Source organism: Elephas maximus, chromosome 13 (genome assembly GCF_024166365.1).
Source record: "Elephas maximus indicus isolate mEleMax1 chromosome 13, mEleMax1 primary haplotype, whole genome shotgun sequence".
In the NCBI taxonomy this organism is placed as follows: domain Eukaryota; kingdom Metazoa; phylum Chordata; class Mammalia; order Proboscidea; family Elephantidae; genus Elephas; species Elephas maximus.
The window spans coordinates 92,129,232-92,148,473 of record NC_064831.1 but is presented as its reverse complement, the minus strand read 5'-3'; the positions used below and the strand labels follow the sequence as shown (position 1 = coordinate 92,148,473).

The window sequence follows — 19,242 nt, the reverse complement described above, 5'->3', positions numbered from 1 at the left end:
CTGAGAGACTTATTGCTTTCAGGAATTAAAAGAACTTTCTATCTAACCATTAGTTGACCACTAAGCTAAACCAAGCGAAGACTTCCGTAGCCACACATGACAGAGAATACAGATTTTACAGAAATAGTTAAGAAAAGTAACCAAACAAACAACAGCAATCTGTGGTGGAGGGAAATCTGATTTCCAGAGTTGCCATGTTATATTATTTGAAATGTGCAGTATTCAACAAAAAGTTATGAAACACGCAAAGAAACAAGAGAGTATAACCCATACACAGGAAATACAGCAATCAATAGCAAGTATCCCTAAGAAAGCTCAGATGATGGACTTACTAGATAAAAACTTTAAATCAGTTATTTCAAATGCATTCAAAGAATTAAATAAAAAGCTAAAGTATGAGAACAATGTTTCACCAAAATCAAGAATATTAATAAAGAGATTAAAAAGGAACCAAATAGAAATTCTGATAAGTACAATAAGTGAAAGAAAAATTCACTAGAAGGGATCAACCACATATCTGAGCAGGCAGAAGAAAGAATTAGCAAATGGGAAAATAGGTCAATGGAGATTATCCAGTCTGGGAAACAAAAAGAAAAAAGAATGAAGAAAAATGAACAGAGCATCAGATGGGACACCATCAAGCCTACCAACATATATATAATGGGTGTCTCAGAAGGAGAGAAGAGAAGGAACAAAGCAGAAAGAATATTTTAAGAAATAATGGCCAAAATCTTTCCAGAATTTAATGAAAAACATTAATCTACACATTCAAGAAACTAAATGAACTCCAAGTAGGATAAACTTAAAGAGATCTACACGTAGACACAGCATAATCAAACTGTCAAAGGACAAAAACAAAATCTTGAAAGCAGAAGGAGAGAAGCATGTACAAGTGATCTTTATCATGATTAAGAGCAGATTTCTCGTCAGAAACCTTGGAGGCCAGAAGGCAGTGGGGATGACGTATAAAAAATATTTAAAGAAAAATACTGTCAATAAAGCAAAACTATCCTTTGAAATGAAAGGTAAATTAAAACATCCCCAGGTAAACAAAAAGAGAGAATTTGTCACTAGAAGATCAGCCCTACAAGTAATACAAAAGGGAATTCTTCAGACTGAAATAAGACACAAGTAAGTAACTCAAATTCATGTGAAGAAACAAAGAGTACTAGTAAAGGTAATTACTTAGGTAGTAACTCACTGGGTTGGGTTAGTAAAGGTAATTACTTAGGTAATATAAAAACACCAAAAAAAAAAACCATTGCCGTCAAGTCAATTCCGACTCATAGCAACCCAACAGGACAGACTAGAACTGCCCCATAGGGATTCCAAAGTGCAACTGGTGGGTTTGAACTGCCGACTTTCTGGTTAGCAGCCATAGCTGTTAACTACTATGCCACCAGGGTTTCCACACATAAATATAAAAAATATAAATGTATTTTTTGTTTGTAACACTTTTTTCTCCTGTCTGATTTAAAAGATGACTGCATAAAACAGTACTTAGAGATATGTGTTGATGGGCAAACACTTCATAAAAATGTAATTTGTGTGACAATAACAGGACAAAGGAGGGGGGAGGGAAAGTAATTTTTGTATACAATTAAGTTGGTATAAACTGAACTAAAAAAAAAAGAACTAGGTTTTTATAAATTAAGATGTTGATTGAAATCCCCAAGTTAACCAATAAGAAAGTAACTAAAACCATGCGTGCACGCGCACGCACACACACACACGTATATATTAAAAGAACAACATAAAGAAAACAAAAGCCCTCACAAGCACACCAATAAGCAACATCATGATAAACAGAGTAAAGATTGAAGTTGTCAGGGATTTCATTTTACTTGGATCCTCAATCAACACCCATGGAAACAGCAGTCAAGAAATTAAAAGATGCATTGCATTGGGCAAATCTGCTGCAAGAGACCTATTTCAAGTGTTAAAAAACAAAGATGTCACCTTGAAGACCAAGTGCGCCTAACCCAAGCCATGGTGTTTTCAATCACTTTATTTGCATGTGAAAGCTAGACAACGAATAAGGAAGACCAAAGAAGAATTGATGACTTTGAATTGTGGTGTTGATGAAGAATATTGAATATACCATGGACTGCCCAAATAATGAACAAATCTGTCTTGGAAGAAGTACAGCCAGAGTGTTCCTTAGAAGCAAGGATAGTGAGATTGCATCTCACATATTTTAGACACGTTATTAGGAGGGATCAGTCCCTGCAGAAGGACATCACACTTGATAAAGTAGAGGGTCAGCGAAAAAGAGGAAGACCCCTCTACAAGATGGATTGACACAGTGGCTGCAACAATGGGCTTAAACATAACAATGATTGTGAGGATGGCAAACGACCATTGTACATAACTGACTCAACAGCACATAACAACATTAAAAGAACAAGGGAATTAAATGGGTATATTTGAAATGATCTGTTTAACACAAAAGAAGTCAGTAATGAGGACAAGAGGAACAAAAAGGATGCAAGACATATAGAAAACAAATAGCAGACATAAGTGTTATCAGCAGTTACACTAAATATAAATGGATTAAATATACCGATTCAAAGACAGATAGTAGAAATGGATAGAAGAATATGGTCCGAGTACATGCTGTCCTCAAGTGACACACTGTAGATTCAAAGCTACAAATAAGTTGAAAGTAAAAAAGAATGAACAAAGACATACCATATAAACAGTAACCAAAAGAGAACCTGAGTAGCTATACTAATATTAGACAAAACTTAAGACACAAATTAAAGAACATTTTAAATGATAAAAGGGCCAATCCATAAAGAAGATGTAACAATTATAAACGTGTTGTTGTTGTTAGTTGCCATCAAGTCAGCTCTCACTCATGGTGACCCCACATGCTACAGAACAAAATGTTGACTGGTCTTGAGCCATTCTCACTATCATTGGTATGCTCGGGTCCATCGTTGCAGCCACTATATTTTGAGTATCTTCCAACGTAGGGGCTCATCTTTCAGCCCTCTACCAGACAATATTCTCTTTTGATCCATGGAGTTTTCATTAGCTAATTTTTGGAAGTAGGTTGCAAGCCCTTTCTTCCTAGCCTGTCTTAATTTGGAAGCTCCACTGTAACCTGTCTACCACGGGTGACCCTGCTGGTGTTTGAAATTCTAGTGACACAGCTTCCAGCATTATAGCAACATGCAAGCCATCACAGTAGACAAACTGACAGATGGGTGGTGGAAGTAATAAGCATATATGCATGTAATAACAGAGTCCCAAGATATTTGAAGCAAAAACTAAGGGAATTAAAGGAAGAAATAGACAACTTGACAATAATATTTGGAGACTTCGGTACCCTCCCCGCTTTTCCATAATGGGAAACAACTAGACAGAAGATCAAAAAGGAAATAAGAGACTTGAACAACCCTTAAAACAACTACACTTAACAAATATCTATACAACACTCTACCCAACAACAACAGAATACACATTCTTTTGGTGATCTCCAGGGTTTACCATATATGTTAGGCCATAAAACAAATGCAGTAAGTGTAAATGATGGAAGTCATACAAAGTATGTCTTCTGACCACAATGGAAAGAAATTAGAAATAAATATCAGAAGAAAATTTAAGAAACATATGCAAATTAATCAGCACACTTCTAAGTAACCAACTGGTCAAAGAAGAAATCACAAGTTAAATTAAAAAATACTTTGAGATGAATGAAAATGAAAATACTACACACCAAAATGGATGTGATGCAGCAAAAGCAGTTCCTAGAGGGAAATTTATAATTGCAAATACCTACATTTAAAAAAGAAAAAAATATCTCAAATCAATAAAATAACCTTCTACTTTAAGAAACTAGTAAAAGAGAAAAAACTAAATTCAAAGTAAGCAGAAGTTAGGGCATAATAACAATGAGAGCCGAAAAATAAAAAATGACCAACCACTACACACCCAGTACAACTGCTGAAATTAAAGAGACTGACAATACCAAGTGTTGCCAAGGACCTGGAGCAACTGGAACTCTCACAGATTGTCGGTGGGAATGCAAAATGGTATAGCCACTTTGGAAAACAATTTGGCAGTTTCTTAAAAAATTAAACATACACTGGCCATAAGAAAAATAAAAAACCAAACCTCTTGCTGTCTAGTTTATTCCAACTGAATAGCGACCCTATAGGACAGAGTAGAACTGCCGCATAGGGTTTCTTTATGAAAACAGATTGCCACATCTGTCTCTTGTGGAGTAGCCGGTGGGCTTGAACTGCCAGCCTTTTGGTTAGCAGCTGAGCACTTAATCATGTCACCAGGGCTCTTATTCTTGCCATACAAGCCATCAGTCCCATTCTTATGTATTTACCCAAGAAGCATGACCTTTTTTAATATGCTAGTCCTTGAATTAAGGAACATACTAATTTGTGATAATATGACCAAATAAAACTTTTTCTTAAAAAAACTATTATTTAACTCCTGGGAGTCCTAAAAATGAAACTAATAAGTGAAATGACTTATCCTAATTTCTGGATCTTGTGTGTAAATATATTTGGATTTACATGAAGTAATTTTTAGAATTGTGCAAGTCTTTTTTTTAATCTATTCCTTGTATATAAGGTCTGAAAATGTGCTCTCTTTGGACTTCTGTGAGGCAGATGTTGGCTGCAAGCAGCCCCAATGACAAGAGGAACAAACAGTTGATCTTTCATTTGGAATCTAAAGTTACAGCTCCAGTTTTCTGGTGTCTTTGTGGGTGCGTTCTCAGATTTTGAACCTACTTTCCTTTCATATTTTTGTAGATTTGTTGCCATACCTCTGGCAAAAACACTTGGCATTAAAGAAATAGTTCGAAAGAATCCTACACCAAATACTGTTTTAGAGAATTTTTTCAAGTATTCCACAAGGAATCCATCACAGGTGAGTACAAATTCTTTGCTATTGGAGTTAAAAAATCTCCTGTCTTAACGTTTCAATCAGCGATCTATGGTTTAACTCATCTGCGCAAGAGCTCTGTTCCAGCTGACTGGGAAATGAGTTGATTCATTTCTTTGCTCTGTTGACAGGTCATACAGTATCCCAAGCATAATGTAAAAACAGCAAATAAATGTTATTGTATAAAATAACAAATAAATGTTAATAATTTAACTAACAATCAATGCCAAGAATTGGGTGTAAAGATCAAATTTTAACTTGTAATGGTAGAATATGTACAAAATGTACTAATCAAAAAAGATGATCCTCAGGGCAGAGTAGCCTGTATCTGACACTTTTGATGATTGTGGAAGCGTCAACATACCTTACAAAAGTGTCCACTGGGGTAACTCTCATGATGAGGAATCTTTTATTTTACCCAAAGCCTCACCACCCTCAGAAATATTCTATGTCCTTGCTCACTCTAGAGATTGAATCTCTAAGAGTTTAGCTCTTCAGAATAGATACTGTCCTTCATAAAAAGTAGTGCAGTGCATGTTTATACATGTACATGTTTAAAAACAGTGTCCAGGTAGGTCTAATGTCCACTCCAGTTTCTTTATACTTCCATAGTTGAAAATGACAAATGAAACAAAACAAACTTCTCTAAAAGCAGCCTTCTTCCTGTGATGAATGCAGACAGCTATCACTAATAATTTTAAAAGTCAAGAGTATGTACTAAAACAGTTTTAGATAGATTTTTTTAATAGTTTTTATTGTGCTTTAAGTGAAAGTTTACAAATCAAGTCAGTCTCTCACACAAAAACCCATATACACCTTCCTACACACTCCCAATTACTCTCCCCCTAATGAGACAGCCAGCTCTCTCCTTCCACTCTCTCTTTTCATGTCCATTTTGCCAGCTTCTAACCCCCTCCACCCTCTCATCTCCCCTCCAGGCAGGAGATGCCAACATAGTCTCAAGCATCCACCTGATCCAAGAAGCTCACTCCTCACCAGCATCCCTCTCCAACCCATTGTCCAGTCCAATCCATTCAGTTTTAGATAGATTTTTAAGGGTTCTAAAATTTACTTGCTGGTTTCAGTAGCTCCACTGTGACTATGTCTGTCCTTGGTCTGGTGGGTTCCCTGCACAAAGAAGGGATGTTGACATTTGACTGTATAGCATGAGGCATAGTGTCCAGGATGGTTCACGGCCAGCCAGCCCTGTCTCTGACTTGTTCTGTCCTCAGGCATATAATGTAGCCCCTGTATCTGACCTCTTTTTCCTAAAGCAGGGACAGATTGACAAGCCATCTTCACATGTTCTCCATTCCCATGTGTTCTAAACAACTACATTCCTTCATCTAAACACTTGTTACCGCTGGTGGTAATAATGTCTGAGCATCATTTTACAATTTTCAAAGGGGAAATTATTTAGCTGTGTTTATGAAAATTTAGACTACTTCAGGGAGTCCTTATTATTCTTGTCTGATTCTGTATGAGAGAAACTCATTTTCATAATACTATACTATCTGTTATTTGCCATAGCCAACTTTTTTTTGTTGTTTTTAAAATCTAGAAAATTTGGTCTTTATTAAGTTTTCCTGCTACAGAGAGAAAATGACCATGTGACAGTTAAAAAATAAAAAACTAAGAAAAAAAGTATTTTATAAAGAAAATTATAGAATCTGAAAGCTAAATGAGATGTAGGGATTAGGTAACCTTTCCTCTTCATGACTGAGCTGAGAAAGCTAAGGCCCAGCAAGGGGAAGTTAGCTGTCCAAGGTCAAAAAAGCTGGAACCCAGTCCATGGCTTCCTGTCCAGTTCTCTTTCTACAATACTTCAGTGGCTTTTTATATCTGTGAATAGAATGTTAAAAAGTGTATTTCAAAGGCTGAAGCTTTTTTTGTAGTCATTGCTCTAACTCATTTGACAAGACAGTATGGCTTAAACTGGACATAATTTAGACATTTAAATCAGAGAAAAAAATATCATATACCACCCCCAAAGTATTAGATAGCTTTATCTACCAAACCAAGAAAATGAAAGAAATAATTAAGATTACTAATATATATTGCCCCTAGGTTATAAAACTGAGGTAGTATTTGTGTAGCAGATCAACCCAACAAAAAGTTGGTGAGTAAAATGCCTATAGCTTGAAAGTGCTAGAACTTGAGAAAATAAGAGGGAAGGACAGAGTACAAGACTTTTTCCCTGAGTTCAGATGCGGAATCAAAATAATCCCACAAATGCATTAACTTGGCCAATATAATACAGATAGCATTTTACTTAATTTATAGCTGAGGTAAGACAGGTTGCTGGGTGTACTAAAAAAGCTTTTATGTTGATTCAGGACATGGGTTTTACCACTAAAAAGGCATTCCATGTGTATAATGGCAGAATATTGCATTGGTAATGTATGTAAATAACACCTGTCACTAAAGACAATTGAGTATATGAATCTGAGAATGGGCTTCTTCAGCTACTATAGATTGCACTGATAGAACAAAAATATTTCAGTGTTTACAATACTGTTTCTGGGCTAGTTATTACCAAAGGATAGAATGTGATATTATGAGAGCTAACGTACCAGACGCATTAACCTCACATGTGTTGATCTGTGGTTTTGCACAGTTTGTGGGTGACTGTATATGTGCTGCTATGTGTCTGTCATATATACTAGTGTGTATACACCTGTAACAACTTCAAGATGTAGGATTGGGAGGGAACCATGACACAGACCAACAGCCTTGGCCAACAGATCAATCATTCTGCTACATGATAAAATGTACTATCAGTGGAACTTATTATCTTGCCCTTTTCTTCAGTGAAAACACTGTGAGAAATGGTGCCGAACAAATAAGCGTGTAGTTCTGGAAGAGGTCTAAATAAGATGTGGCAGTTTAAGACAGATGGAGCCAGCTATTGTGGTCAATTAGGGCATTGCAGTTTGCTAGCTTGTCTCATTCATAGATTCAAACAGTTTTAGAGTGTAGACTTCATCTAGTCTAGTTTATTTCACAGGTGAGATGTGAGGGCCAAACGGGGCGGGAGATTGCTCCACAGTCACAGAGAGTTTGTCTTTCAGTCAAGAAGCCAGACCTCTTGGCCCTGATTCAGTGCTCTTCCTTTAGGCTTTACTATTGATCTTTGGAGCCCTGGTGACAAAGAGGTTAAATAAAGAGCTTGGCTGCTAACCAAAAGGTTGGCAGTTCAAATCTACCAGCCACTTCTTAGAAACCCTATGGGGCGCTTCTACTCTTTCCTCTAGGGTCGCTGAGTTAAAATCAACTCGATGGCACCAAAAAAAGAAAAACCTTCTCTTTGGGCTCTGCCTGGAGGCTTTCCCTTCACTCTCCAACCCACTTCTGAACACGTAGCACAGTGTATAGTGCAGTAGCTAGGAATATAGAATTTGGGGACAGACTAGGTGGGTCCAAACTCTGGCTCCGCTGTAGACGCTGCATGTGCAGGTGGCAGATTAACACCTCTGTGCCCCAGTATCCTCCTGTGTGAATTGAGCTTAACTGCAGTGCTTATCTCTTAGGGCTTAGGATGGTACATAAAGCACTTGCAATAGAGCCTAGCACAAAGTAGACGCTCAATACATGTTATTTGTAATCTATACCATTAATTTTGTACTTACCATAAAAAAAAAAGTCATAGATCGACTTATACAGGAGCGATTTTTATACATGTTTTCCCAACTCAATGATTATCCCAAGGGAACATCATTTGTTTCTTAATCATGTTTGTTTCCCTGCCCATAATACCTTACATAATTTTTTGTGCATTGTAAGTGTTTAATAAATGCTTGCTTCATATATGAACTAAAAAAAGTACTTCTAGAGACTTTTGCTTGCAAGGAATTCCTATCCCAATAACGTCTACAAAGCCAGTATTGCCAAGACTGACTTTCAATTAGATGGACCTGTGCTCCAAAACAAAATTAAAAAAAAAAAAAAAGTAGTTCAAACCATACACTGTTATTATCTTCAGGATGCATTTATTAAACAGATATTTATATCTGGTTTAATAACCAAAGTTGGATCATTTTCAGTTCGGGAAAAATTGTAGAATGAAAGTAAGAACTTTAGCATGTTTTTTTCACTGCTGAATCTCCAACACCTGGAAGAGTGCCTGGCACAAGTTGTTAGGTGCCGTCCAGTCGGTTCCAACTCATAGTGACCGTATGTACAACAGAACGAAACACTGCCTGCTCCTGCACCATCCTCACAATAGTTGTTATGCCTGAGCCCATTGGTGCACCCACTGTGTCAGTCCATCTCCTTAAGTGTCTTCCTCTTTGCTGACCCTCTATCTTACCAAGCATGATGTCCTTCTGCAGGGACTGTTCCCTCCTGATAACATGTCCAAATATGTGAGACATAATCTCGCCATCCTTGCTTCTAAGGAGCATTCTGGTTGTGCTTCTTCAAAGACAGATTTGTTCATTCTTTTGGCAGTCCATGGTGTATTCAATATGCTTCACCAGCACCACAATTTAAAGGTATCAATTCTTCTGTCTTCCTTATTCGTTGCCCAGCTTTCCCATGCATATGAGGTGATTGAAAACACCATGGCTTGGGTCAGGCACACCTTAGTCTTGATTTTTAACACTTGAAAGAGGTCTTTTATAGCAGATTTGCCCAATGCAATATGTCTTTTGATTTCTTGACTGCTGCTTCCATGGCTGTTGATTGTGGATCCAAGTGAAATGAAATCCTTGACAACTTCAATCTTTTCTCCATTTATCATGATGTTACTTATTGGTGCAGTTGTGAGGATTTTTATTTTCTTTATGTTGAGGTGTAATCCATGCTGAAGGCTGTGGTCTTTAATCTTCATCAGTAAGTGCTTCAAGCCCTCTTCACTTTCAGCAAGCAAGGTTGTGTCATCTGCATAACACAGGTTGTTAATGAGTCTTCCTCCAATCCTGATGCTCTGTTCCTCTTCATATAGTCCAGCTTCTCAGGTTATTTGCTCAGCATACAGATTGAGTAAGTATGTTGAAAGGATACAACCCTGACTCACACCTTTTCTGACTTTAAATCATGCAGTATCCCCTTATTCTGTTCGAATGACTGCCTCTTGATCCATGTACAGGTTTCTCATGTGCACAAGTGAGTGTTCTGGAATTCCCATTCTTCTCAATGTTATCCATAACTTGTTGTGATCCACGCAGTCGAATGCCTTACCATAGTCAATAAAACACGGGTAAACATCTTTCTGGTATTCTCTGCTTTCAGCCAGAATCCATCTGACATCAGCAATGATATCCCAGGTTTCATGCCCTCTTCTGAATCCAGCTTGAATTTCTGGCAGTTCCCTGTCGATACACTGCTATGACCGCTTTTGAATGACCTTCAGAAAAATTTTACATGTGTTTGATATTAACGATATTGTTCAATAACTTCCACATTTGGTTGGATCACCTTACTTGGTAATAGACATAAATATGGATCTCTTCCAGGTAGCTATCTTCCAAATTTCTTGGCATAGACAAGTGAGCACTTCCAGTGCTGCATCCATTTGTTGAAACATTTCAGTTGGTATTCTGTCAATTCCTGGAGCCTTGTTTTTGGCCAATGCCTTCAGTGCAGCTTGGACTTCTTCCCTGATCATGTGCCACCTCCTCAAATGGTGGAACGTCGACCAGTTCTTTTTGGTATAGTGAGTGGGCATATTCTTTCCATCTTCTTTTTTTTTTTTTTTTAATAATTTTTGTTGTGCTTTAAGTGAAAGTTTACAAATCAAGTCAGTCTCTCACATATAAACTTATATATACCTTACTACATACTCCCACTTACTCTGCCCCTAATGAGTCAGCCCGCTCCCTCCTTCGAGCCTTTCCTTTCGTGACTGTTTTGCCGGTTTCTAACCCCATCTACCCTCCCATCTCCCCTCCAGACAGGAGATGCCAAGATAGTCTCAAGTGTCTACCCGATGCAAGTAGCTCACTCCTCACCAGCATCCCTCTCCAACCCAATGTCCAGTCCAGTCCAGTCCACGTCTGATGAATTGTCTTCGGGAATGGTTCCTGTCCTGGGCCAGCAGAAGGTTTGGGAAGCATGACCGCTGGAATTCTTCTAGTCTTAGACCATTAAGTCTGGCCTTTTTATGAGAATTTGGGGTCTGCATCCCACTGTTCTCCTGCTCCCTCAGGGGTTCTCTGTTGTGCTCGCTGTCAGGGCAGTCATCAGTTGTGGCCAGACACCATCTAGTTCTTCTGATCTCAGGTCTATCTTCTTTTGATGCTTCCTGCGTCGTTTAATATTTTCCCTGTAGAATCTTTCAGTATTGCAATTGAGGCAATATTTTTGAATGAATGTGTGTGAATAAAACATTTGAAATAGGCAAGCTAGACCCAGAGCTCTTGCAGTCTAAGAGCTTACAGAACACAGTGCTGTGGCATTTCAGAATATGTCATGTTGTGGACCAAGCAACATCCATCTTTATTGGAGGAGAATTCCTAGAATTATATCCTCTATTTGGGGGATCTGTTCATGTGTGTACATGCTTAAGAAGTAAAGGAATATTTTTTTTCCTTAAGTGTCTTTTAGTCCGTTATTTCTTTTCTGTGTTTGGCCATAAAAATATGCAGCAGTACGTAAGACTTGGTAGTTTATGTAGCACTTTCACATCCTGGAGACCCCTGTATCCTTAATCTCGTGAGGTAGGTAACAAACATCATCATTGTTAATATCATTATTCCCTGGGTCAGAATTTAAGTACAACGCTAAGGCTGCACAGCTAGGAAGTAGCAGAACTGGATCTTCTGTTTCCATTTTCCTGCCCTTTCTACCGTATTTTTTTTTTTTTTTGCCTTGATGCCTACCATGTTCTCTCCTTCCTTCAGGGGAGTGTGAGAATGGCGCTGCTTAGGTTAGTGTGTCCAGACCGCCAAACCTGTTCAGCCTAGAGTGCAAGGCCTTCACTATTAAGCACAGAGACCTAAGCACAAAAAAGAAAAGTGAATAGGGTGTCTACCTCCAGTTTCACTCCCACTTGTTCATTCTTACACCACTGCAAGAGGGCGACTTTACAAACGCAAACACCTCTAATCCACAAGACACATTGCAGACAGGACCCTCCCTGAAGTGGCCTAACCACATCTTTCGGCTGCTGATCTTTGTATATTTCTGTCATATAAGGCTTCTATCTGTTCTTCAGGTATTCCCTGCTTACTCATGCTCTCGTCTCCAGGCCACCTTTCATGCTGGTCTCTCTGCCAGGACCTCCCTTCTTCATCCTCTCCTTCCAGGGACTGTGACATCCAGGAACTGACAACATAAAGTTAGGTCCCGTGGTACCCTGTACTTTTCCATCTTAACCCTCATGATATTTTATTATAATTAATTGTCTTATTTTCTGACTTCCTCACTAGACAGACTTTACCCTGTTGTCTTGTCATCTAGTGCTGTTATAACAGAAATACCACAAGTAGATGGCTTTAACAAATGGAAATTTATTCTTTCACAGTCTAGTAGGCTGGAAGTCCAAATTCAGGGTGTCAGCTCCAGGGGAAGCCTTTCTCTGTCGGCTCTGGAGAAAGGTCCCTGTCATCAGTCTTCCCAAGTATAGGAACTTCTCGGCACATGAACCCTGGGTCTAAAGGACACTCTGTTCCAGGCACAGCTTTCTCGGTGGTATGAGCTCCCGCCTTCTCCACTCACTTCTCTCTTTTAGATCTCAAAAGAGATTGACTCAAGATACAACCTAATCTTGTACATTGAGTCCTGCCTCATTGACATAACTGCCTTTAATCCTGCCTCATTAACATCATAGAGGTAAGATTTACAACACAGGAAAATCACATCAGATGACAAAATGGTAGACAATCACATAATACTGGGAATCATGGCCTAGCCAAGCTGACACACATTTAACTTAATTCAACCTATATCACCTGTGAAGATGAGGCCCACATCAGTCTTGTTCATTTAGATCTCCAGCATTTAAGCCCAGCGCCTGCAAGAAGTTGTTGTTAGGTGCCGTCGAGTGGATTCCAACTCGTAGCAGCCTTATGGGACAGAGTAGAACTGCCCCATAGGGTTTCCAAGGCTGTAATCTTTACAGAAGCAGACTGCCACATCTTTCTCTCATGGAGCGGCTGGCAGGTTTGAACTACCAACCTTTCAATTAGCAGTTGAGCACTTAACCAGAGCACCTTCCTGCAAGAAATAGGCACCAATAAATAGTCACCAACTCAGTTGCTTCAAAAATGAGGTGAACGCTTGGCTTGTGAAAGAACGGGTATTATAGAGGGCGATTTACCGGGAAACAGTATAGTATGGGCTACATCCTGTTTTTGTTTTGCTTTGCTTCCCCTCACTTCAGATTCAGTTATGGCCTAGTGGTTTAGATGGTAAATATGTAGAAGGTGCAATTACTCCTTTGCCAGTCTTATGCTTCTCTTTGAAGTTCACCTACTATTGCCATGTGTACCCGAACAATTGCATGAACTATACATGGTAACACAGCAGAAACTGTACTGCTGGTCACAGATGGTTAGATGTCCAGTGATCTGGCCAACATGCAGGCTTTGGTTCTCACAATGTTGGCCAACAATTACTTAAATTTTCAACATTTTAAAAAACTAGCCATTTCACATCAAAATTCTGGGACTGCATTTTCCCTCTGGCAGCCATCAGCTAGAGCCTGGTCCCTGCTGTCCCTTTTGGAAAGGGCATATGCTTTTCCTTTCACTATACTCATATAGCTCCCACTGATTTCCTGAACTCTGAAGCTGAAGATCATTGTTATACAATTTTAGTTTTTCATGATATATTAAGAAATATATCTTGTCCTGTTGGAAAATGAAATATTAAGAAGGTTGGTATTTCAAAAACAATTGGAGAATATATTTCTTTGTGGAAGTGATGAACATTGCCATAGATTTAACACGCAAAACATGCCTGTGTTGAAAGAATACAACTTAAAATCCTATTATGAAAAAGACCTGGTACACTTAGTCATTTATGTTTCTTGTTTGGCCCTAGTAGGTCTTTGAGTTTGTGACCGTTGAGCTAACCTATCCTCATTATTGTTTCTAATTTTAAATCATAGCCTACAACTTCTGCTTTCCAGAAGAGAAGCAATCATAATTTTTTTGGTGTTGCCGTCATGATTTTTTGTGATTGGAATTATTTTGGGTTAGTTTGAAATAGGCTCTATATCTGATGAAATGTGGAAGTGTGTGGTTAACACCTATTTAAGTCTTTCCTGCATTATCTCCTGGAGGTACTAGAGACAGCGTGTGATATAATTGAAAGCTCACACTAGTCTAAGTTCTTGTCCTCATTTTGAAAATTAATTTTAGATCTTGGACAAATCACTAAAACTTTTGGGGTTTCAGCTTCCTCATAAGAAAAATGAAGAGATTGGATTTGATCAGCATCTTAAACTATACCACTCTACCAGACACCTAAGAGCACTAAAAAAATTAGCAATTTGTGAACTCACCTATACAGCTCGAACATGTGAGTGGATACCAAGCTATAGAGAACTGATCTTTCTTAGTAATTCAGAGTGTTGGGATACTAACTTGCCTTTTTTGAATTTTGTGATTCCATAAGCAAAAGAGGTTAATTCATTGACTCAAGATCTCATGGCAGAATCTTTCTCATCTCCAGTACACAAGTTCTCAGGACCTGACCTCACAGTCTCTTGACTGCCTGCCAGTCTGACTCTGCTGTCTGTCATTCATTCATTTCATCCCTTTTCAGACTGATATTTATGGCCTGGCAAAGAAGTGTAACTTGACAGAGCGCCAGGTCGAAAGATGGTTTAGGAGTCGGCGGAATCAAGAGAGGCCTTGCAGGATGAAGAAGTTCCGGGAAGCTTGGTAAGAAGGACAGTCAAAGCCCTTGAAATGCTGTGATTTTACAGGGAGTAGAATGGTCATCTCAGAAAGAATACTGGAGTTGGAACAGAAGAAGGGTTCAAACCCAGCTCTGTCACTTACCAAAAGCATGCTTTAGGCTGGTCACTCATTTACTCTCTGGTCTTCCATTTCCTTCTCTATAAAATGGGGATAATATTGCCTGCTTTACCTACCCCTTAGTGTTCTTGTAGAATGAGAAAATACATGGAAAGTGCTTTGCAAGCTATGAGCTCCCTAAAATGAACAGGAGGTATTATGTACTTATCCTGAAGTCTAGAAAAATCATGAAAATGTCTCAACTGTTTATCTTTTTTAGGGTAGAGATTGGCCTCATGTCATAAGAGTTTATCACCTGTTTCCAATCATGCTATAATCTTAAGAGCAAGAATGTTGGAGAGGATGTGTGTTGGATCATTATCCCAACTTCCCCCTGTGAACTGGACAGCCAGCTCCTCTCGGTTTCCCAGTTGGTTTAGCAAGAGGGTCGGGTTGGGTTGGGGCATCAAATAGGACTGTTACCACAGAGCTGTTTTCTTCAAATACATTCTGAGGGCAGTATAAGATGCGTTGGATTTGTTTTTTGTGTCATCTGAGTTTTGCTTTTTTTCCTTGTAGAATGTTGTAGTACTTTAGGTCATGTCCTTGGTGGCAGAACTGACACCTGTGAAAAAAAAGTGAACTAGGTGATTGTTCTTATTTTGTTTCCCCTTCTTTAAATCTGACAAATGTGTGTTAGTTGGGTTGTGCTGGTTGCTGCATTCTATACACCAGCACCATTTCTTCTTTCTGCCCATTTCTTAAGGTCCTCACATTGTCTAGTAACCTTCACCAGATATTTTTGTTTTGAGGGTGAAATGAATAGGGAGCTGATGCAAGACGCTCAAATAAACAAACAGAGAGCCTATGGGAAGACTAAACTTTAAGGACTTCCTTTAATTTACTTATAAGTTTCTGTATGCTTGGAATCCAACTGAGACACCGAGTGATGTCAGGGTGTCTCGGAACCAGCACTCATTTCTCATTACAGGCTTCCATTGCCTTTTCCACAGTGGCTCAAGATACTACCCAATCTGGTTTGTTCTCTAACTAGCTTCCATCTGACTTTTCTGACTTGAATGACTGGTTAATATTGTGTTGCCACTGATGTCACGTTGGCACAGTATATCTCTGTAAACCGTCACCACAAAACAGCACAAAGTGGAGCTGATCTCACAAAACAAACCCAAACCTGTTGCCATCGAGACAATTCTGACTCATAGCAACCCTATACAACATAGTAGAACTGCCCCTCAGGGTTTCCAAGGAGCAGCTGGTGGATTCAAACTGCGACCTTTTGGTTAGCAGCCTGAGCTCTCAACTCTCGCGCCACCAGGGCTCCAACTTATACATTACATCTCTCTTTTTTTCCTGCTATCATTCATTCTCATGAGCAGATGGCTCTTATCTTAAATAAATTCACCGGGAAGGGACTAATTCTCTAACTCTGAGTGAATCATATTCCAGTGAGATTCTCTGATAATCTCTTATACGTCATCATGCCTGACCATTTATGGATAACGTTTGTTTGATTCTCCCACCAACAGTATGAGGCAGCCGGGGAAGATAGGGTTAGCCCCATTTAAGAAATGAGAAACCACACACCTATCTTGGTTAAAGAACTTCAGGTCGCCTAGCTGTTTGAGGGACTGTTACACTCAAGTCTTCTCACTCTTATTCTGATGCTCTTTCTGTGCCCTTACCTCGTAGCAAGCAGAACATCTCCTATGCCAGATGACCATTTGGATCAACAGGGCCCAAACATACATATGGGAACCCGCCTGTGTCAACGAGTCCACTGAAAGCCTGCCGCCGAGTTGAGGCGAGAGGAGGGGGTGTTGAGTTACCCTTACAGTCAGTCAGTGCAGGCAGGCAGAGGGGCATATTGAGTATCTTCTCAGTACCTAGCACTACCCTAGGCTGTATAGACCTCCAGATTTAAGAGGGAAGTAAAAGTATAAGGCATGATCACTAGCCTTACAGAGCTGATTAGAGAGACCAGGCCATCACATATGAAACCATAACGTCTATCGTTATTCCACCCGATGGCAGATGAGACTGTATGCCAGCAGATACATGGCTGAGTTTAAACGTACTGTGGATTCAGATGAGATATGTCAACAAGGCTGGAGAAGTCAGAGAAAAGCTTTTTAAAGGAGATGAAACACAAGCTGGATCTTGAAGAATGGGTTGCTTCCATAAGAAAAGGAAGCAGCGTTTGGGGGCAGCATGTTTCAAGTAAGGCAAAGGCCCAAAGCAAGAAATTGTATAGTATATTCAGGGAGCAATACACTCAAAACATTTAAATAAAATTTAAGATTTACCTTATTCATTAGCAATTTGCAAATTTTCTGTAAGTCAGATAACTGTTAAAAGTTATGGAATAAATGAACAGACTAAAGCAAAATGTCAAGCTGTTTAATTGTACAAGACTATACTTTTTCTCCATCAGTTATGGAATTTGCTACAGAAATCATAGCACAAGATACACACCCCTAGGCATTTTGGAAATCTCAGGAACTTTCTTTCCTGATGCAGAGCCCTCACAAATTACTGTCTAACAGGGAGAAGTTCCTCCGTAGTGTCAGGATGAGTCAGCCTCTGAACACCCTAAACTCAGTGTATTGTTTCTTTGGTTATAATCTTTGGTTATTTTCTTTAATTATGACGCCCTAAGCCCTGTTAGGAAACCCTGGTGGCGTAGTGGTTAAGTGCTATGGCTGCTAACCAAAGGGTCGGCAGTTTAAATCCTCCAGGCGCTCCTTGGAAACTCTATGGGGCTGTTCTGCTCAGTCCTATAGGGTTGCTATGAGTCAGAATCGACTTGACGGCATTAGGTTTTTTTTTTTTTTTTTTTTTTGGAAGCCCTGTTAACAGCATTCGGGATTTCAATCTTTAGTGTTTTTTTTTTTCCTTTAAATCAAATTTCATATTAGCTGACCAATTTTCTTTGTAAAATTAGCACTTATACTTTTTTTTTTTAAGACATTTATTATAAAATTACACTGTAGTGTCCAAGTGCCTGATGTCTATAGGCAGCCGTGCTCTCTTAGTGTTGTGGGAGCAGCTCTCCTGTCTGGTGGACTGCCACCTGGCCTAGCCTGACCTGGGGCAGGTCCACTGCCTGCTTTCTCCCTTCTCTCCCAAGATGATACCACATCTGGTCATCACCTTCTTTTACCGCTGGCCCAAGTTCACGCTGTCCAGTTCCTCCCCAGATTTCACCCTGCAGTCTGTCTTCCACTGTTACCATCTTAGCCTAATTAGTCACTGTCTCTCTTTCCTGAAAAATTATTTTTTCACAATTATGTTTTTCTCGGCCTGTTTTGGTAAAAAAGGAAGATTTACTTGAAGCAGGTAAAATGGCATTAACAAGTGAACCATAGTTCATCTTAGTGTCAGTGAAGTATAGCAGTTCTCAAACCTTTTCATCTCAGGACCAAAAGTTCTCTTAAAAACTTTTGAAGGTCACAAAAAGCTTTTGTCTATGTGTGTAATACATATTGATATTTACTGTATTGTAAATTAAAACTGAGATACCTACAAAACATAAAAAAACAAAACAAAACAAAAAACGCAAAACATAAGAATACATAAACACATATTCCTTAGCTATCACTTGTCAAATAACCTCTGGAAAATGCCACTATACGCTTGTGAGGGCATGACAGTGAAAAAAGACAAATAACAGTGTAATTACGAAAACCTTTTTGACCTCATGGACCTCCTGAAAAGATCTTGGGAACCATCAGGGGTTCCTGGCTCACACTTTGAGAACCATGGGTATAGTATAATGACACCTGAGTACAACTAGTCCTGAAAACGTGCAGCTTAGTTTTTGCCAACTCTTATTGGACAACCTTGGGTGAGTTAGTGATCTCTCTGAACCTTGGCTTCCTTGTTTGTATCCATCTTATCTGCTTTTCAGGATTATTGTGAGAATTAAGCACCAATCTGTAAAAATAGGGTAATTATAGTCCCTACTTCCGAGGTTGTTACAAAGATAAAACGAGATAACACGTGTGCTTCGCAGAGTCAAAAAGTTAATATATGTTAGAAAAACAAATGAAATGGAATGTACCACCCAGACTCACGGCCACCTTTGTGGGCTGGCTAGTCTTAGATCCTATTTTGGGATTCTTATTTGGTCAGGATAATCCAGGGAAACGTGGAACTGCTTTCTGCATCTAAGCAGGTGCCATACCCAGACCAAGGATAAATAAAACAGGTGCAGACAGGTCTCCCTTTTCATTTTGTAAAATGCCCTTTGGGTATTTTCATGGCTCAGTTTTGTGAGTAATGAACTGTCATCTAGCTTAGAGCCAATAATAATAGTCAGGGAACACTCCTGGATTCAGAGTCCAAAGACCTGCACTTCAGTCTCAGCTTTTCCATTTCTTAGCTACATCAACTGGCCTCATTTGTT

General features: G+C 39.1%; 1 protein-coding gene across 1 annotated transcript in view; it reads left to right on the top strand.

The window, feature by feature from the left end:
• Positions 1 to 19,242, top strand: part of CERS3 (ceramide synthase 3) — a 101,317-nt gene that overhangs the window by 16,108 nt on the left and 65,967 nt on the right. The window contains exons 2-3 of the mRNA XM_049905704.1: positions 4,779 to 4,896; positions 14,623 to 14,741. Coding sequence (XP_049761661.1) covers positions 4,779 to 4,896; positions 14,623 to 14,741 — 237 coding nt within the window. The remainder of the gene's footprint in view (positions 1 to 4,778; positions 4,897 to 14,622; positions 14,742 to 19,242) is intronic.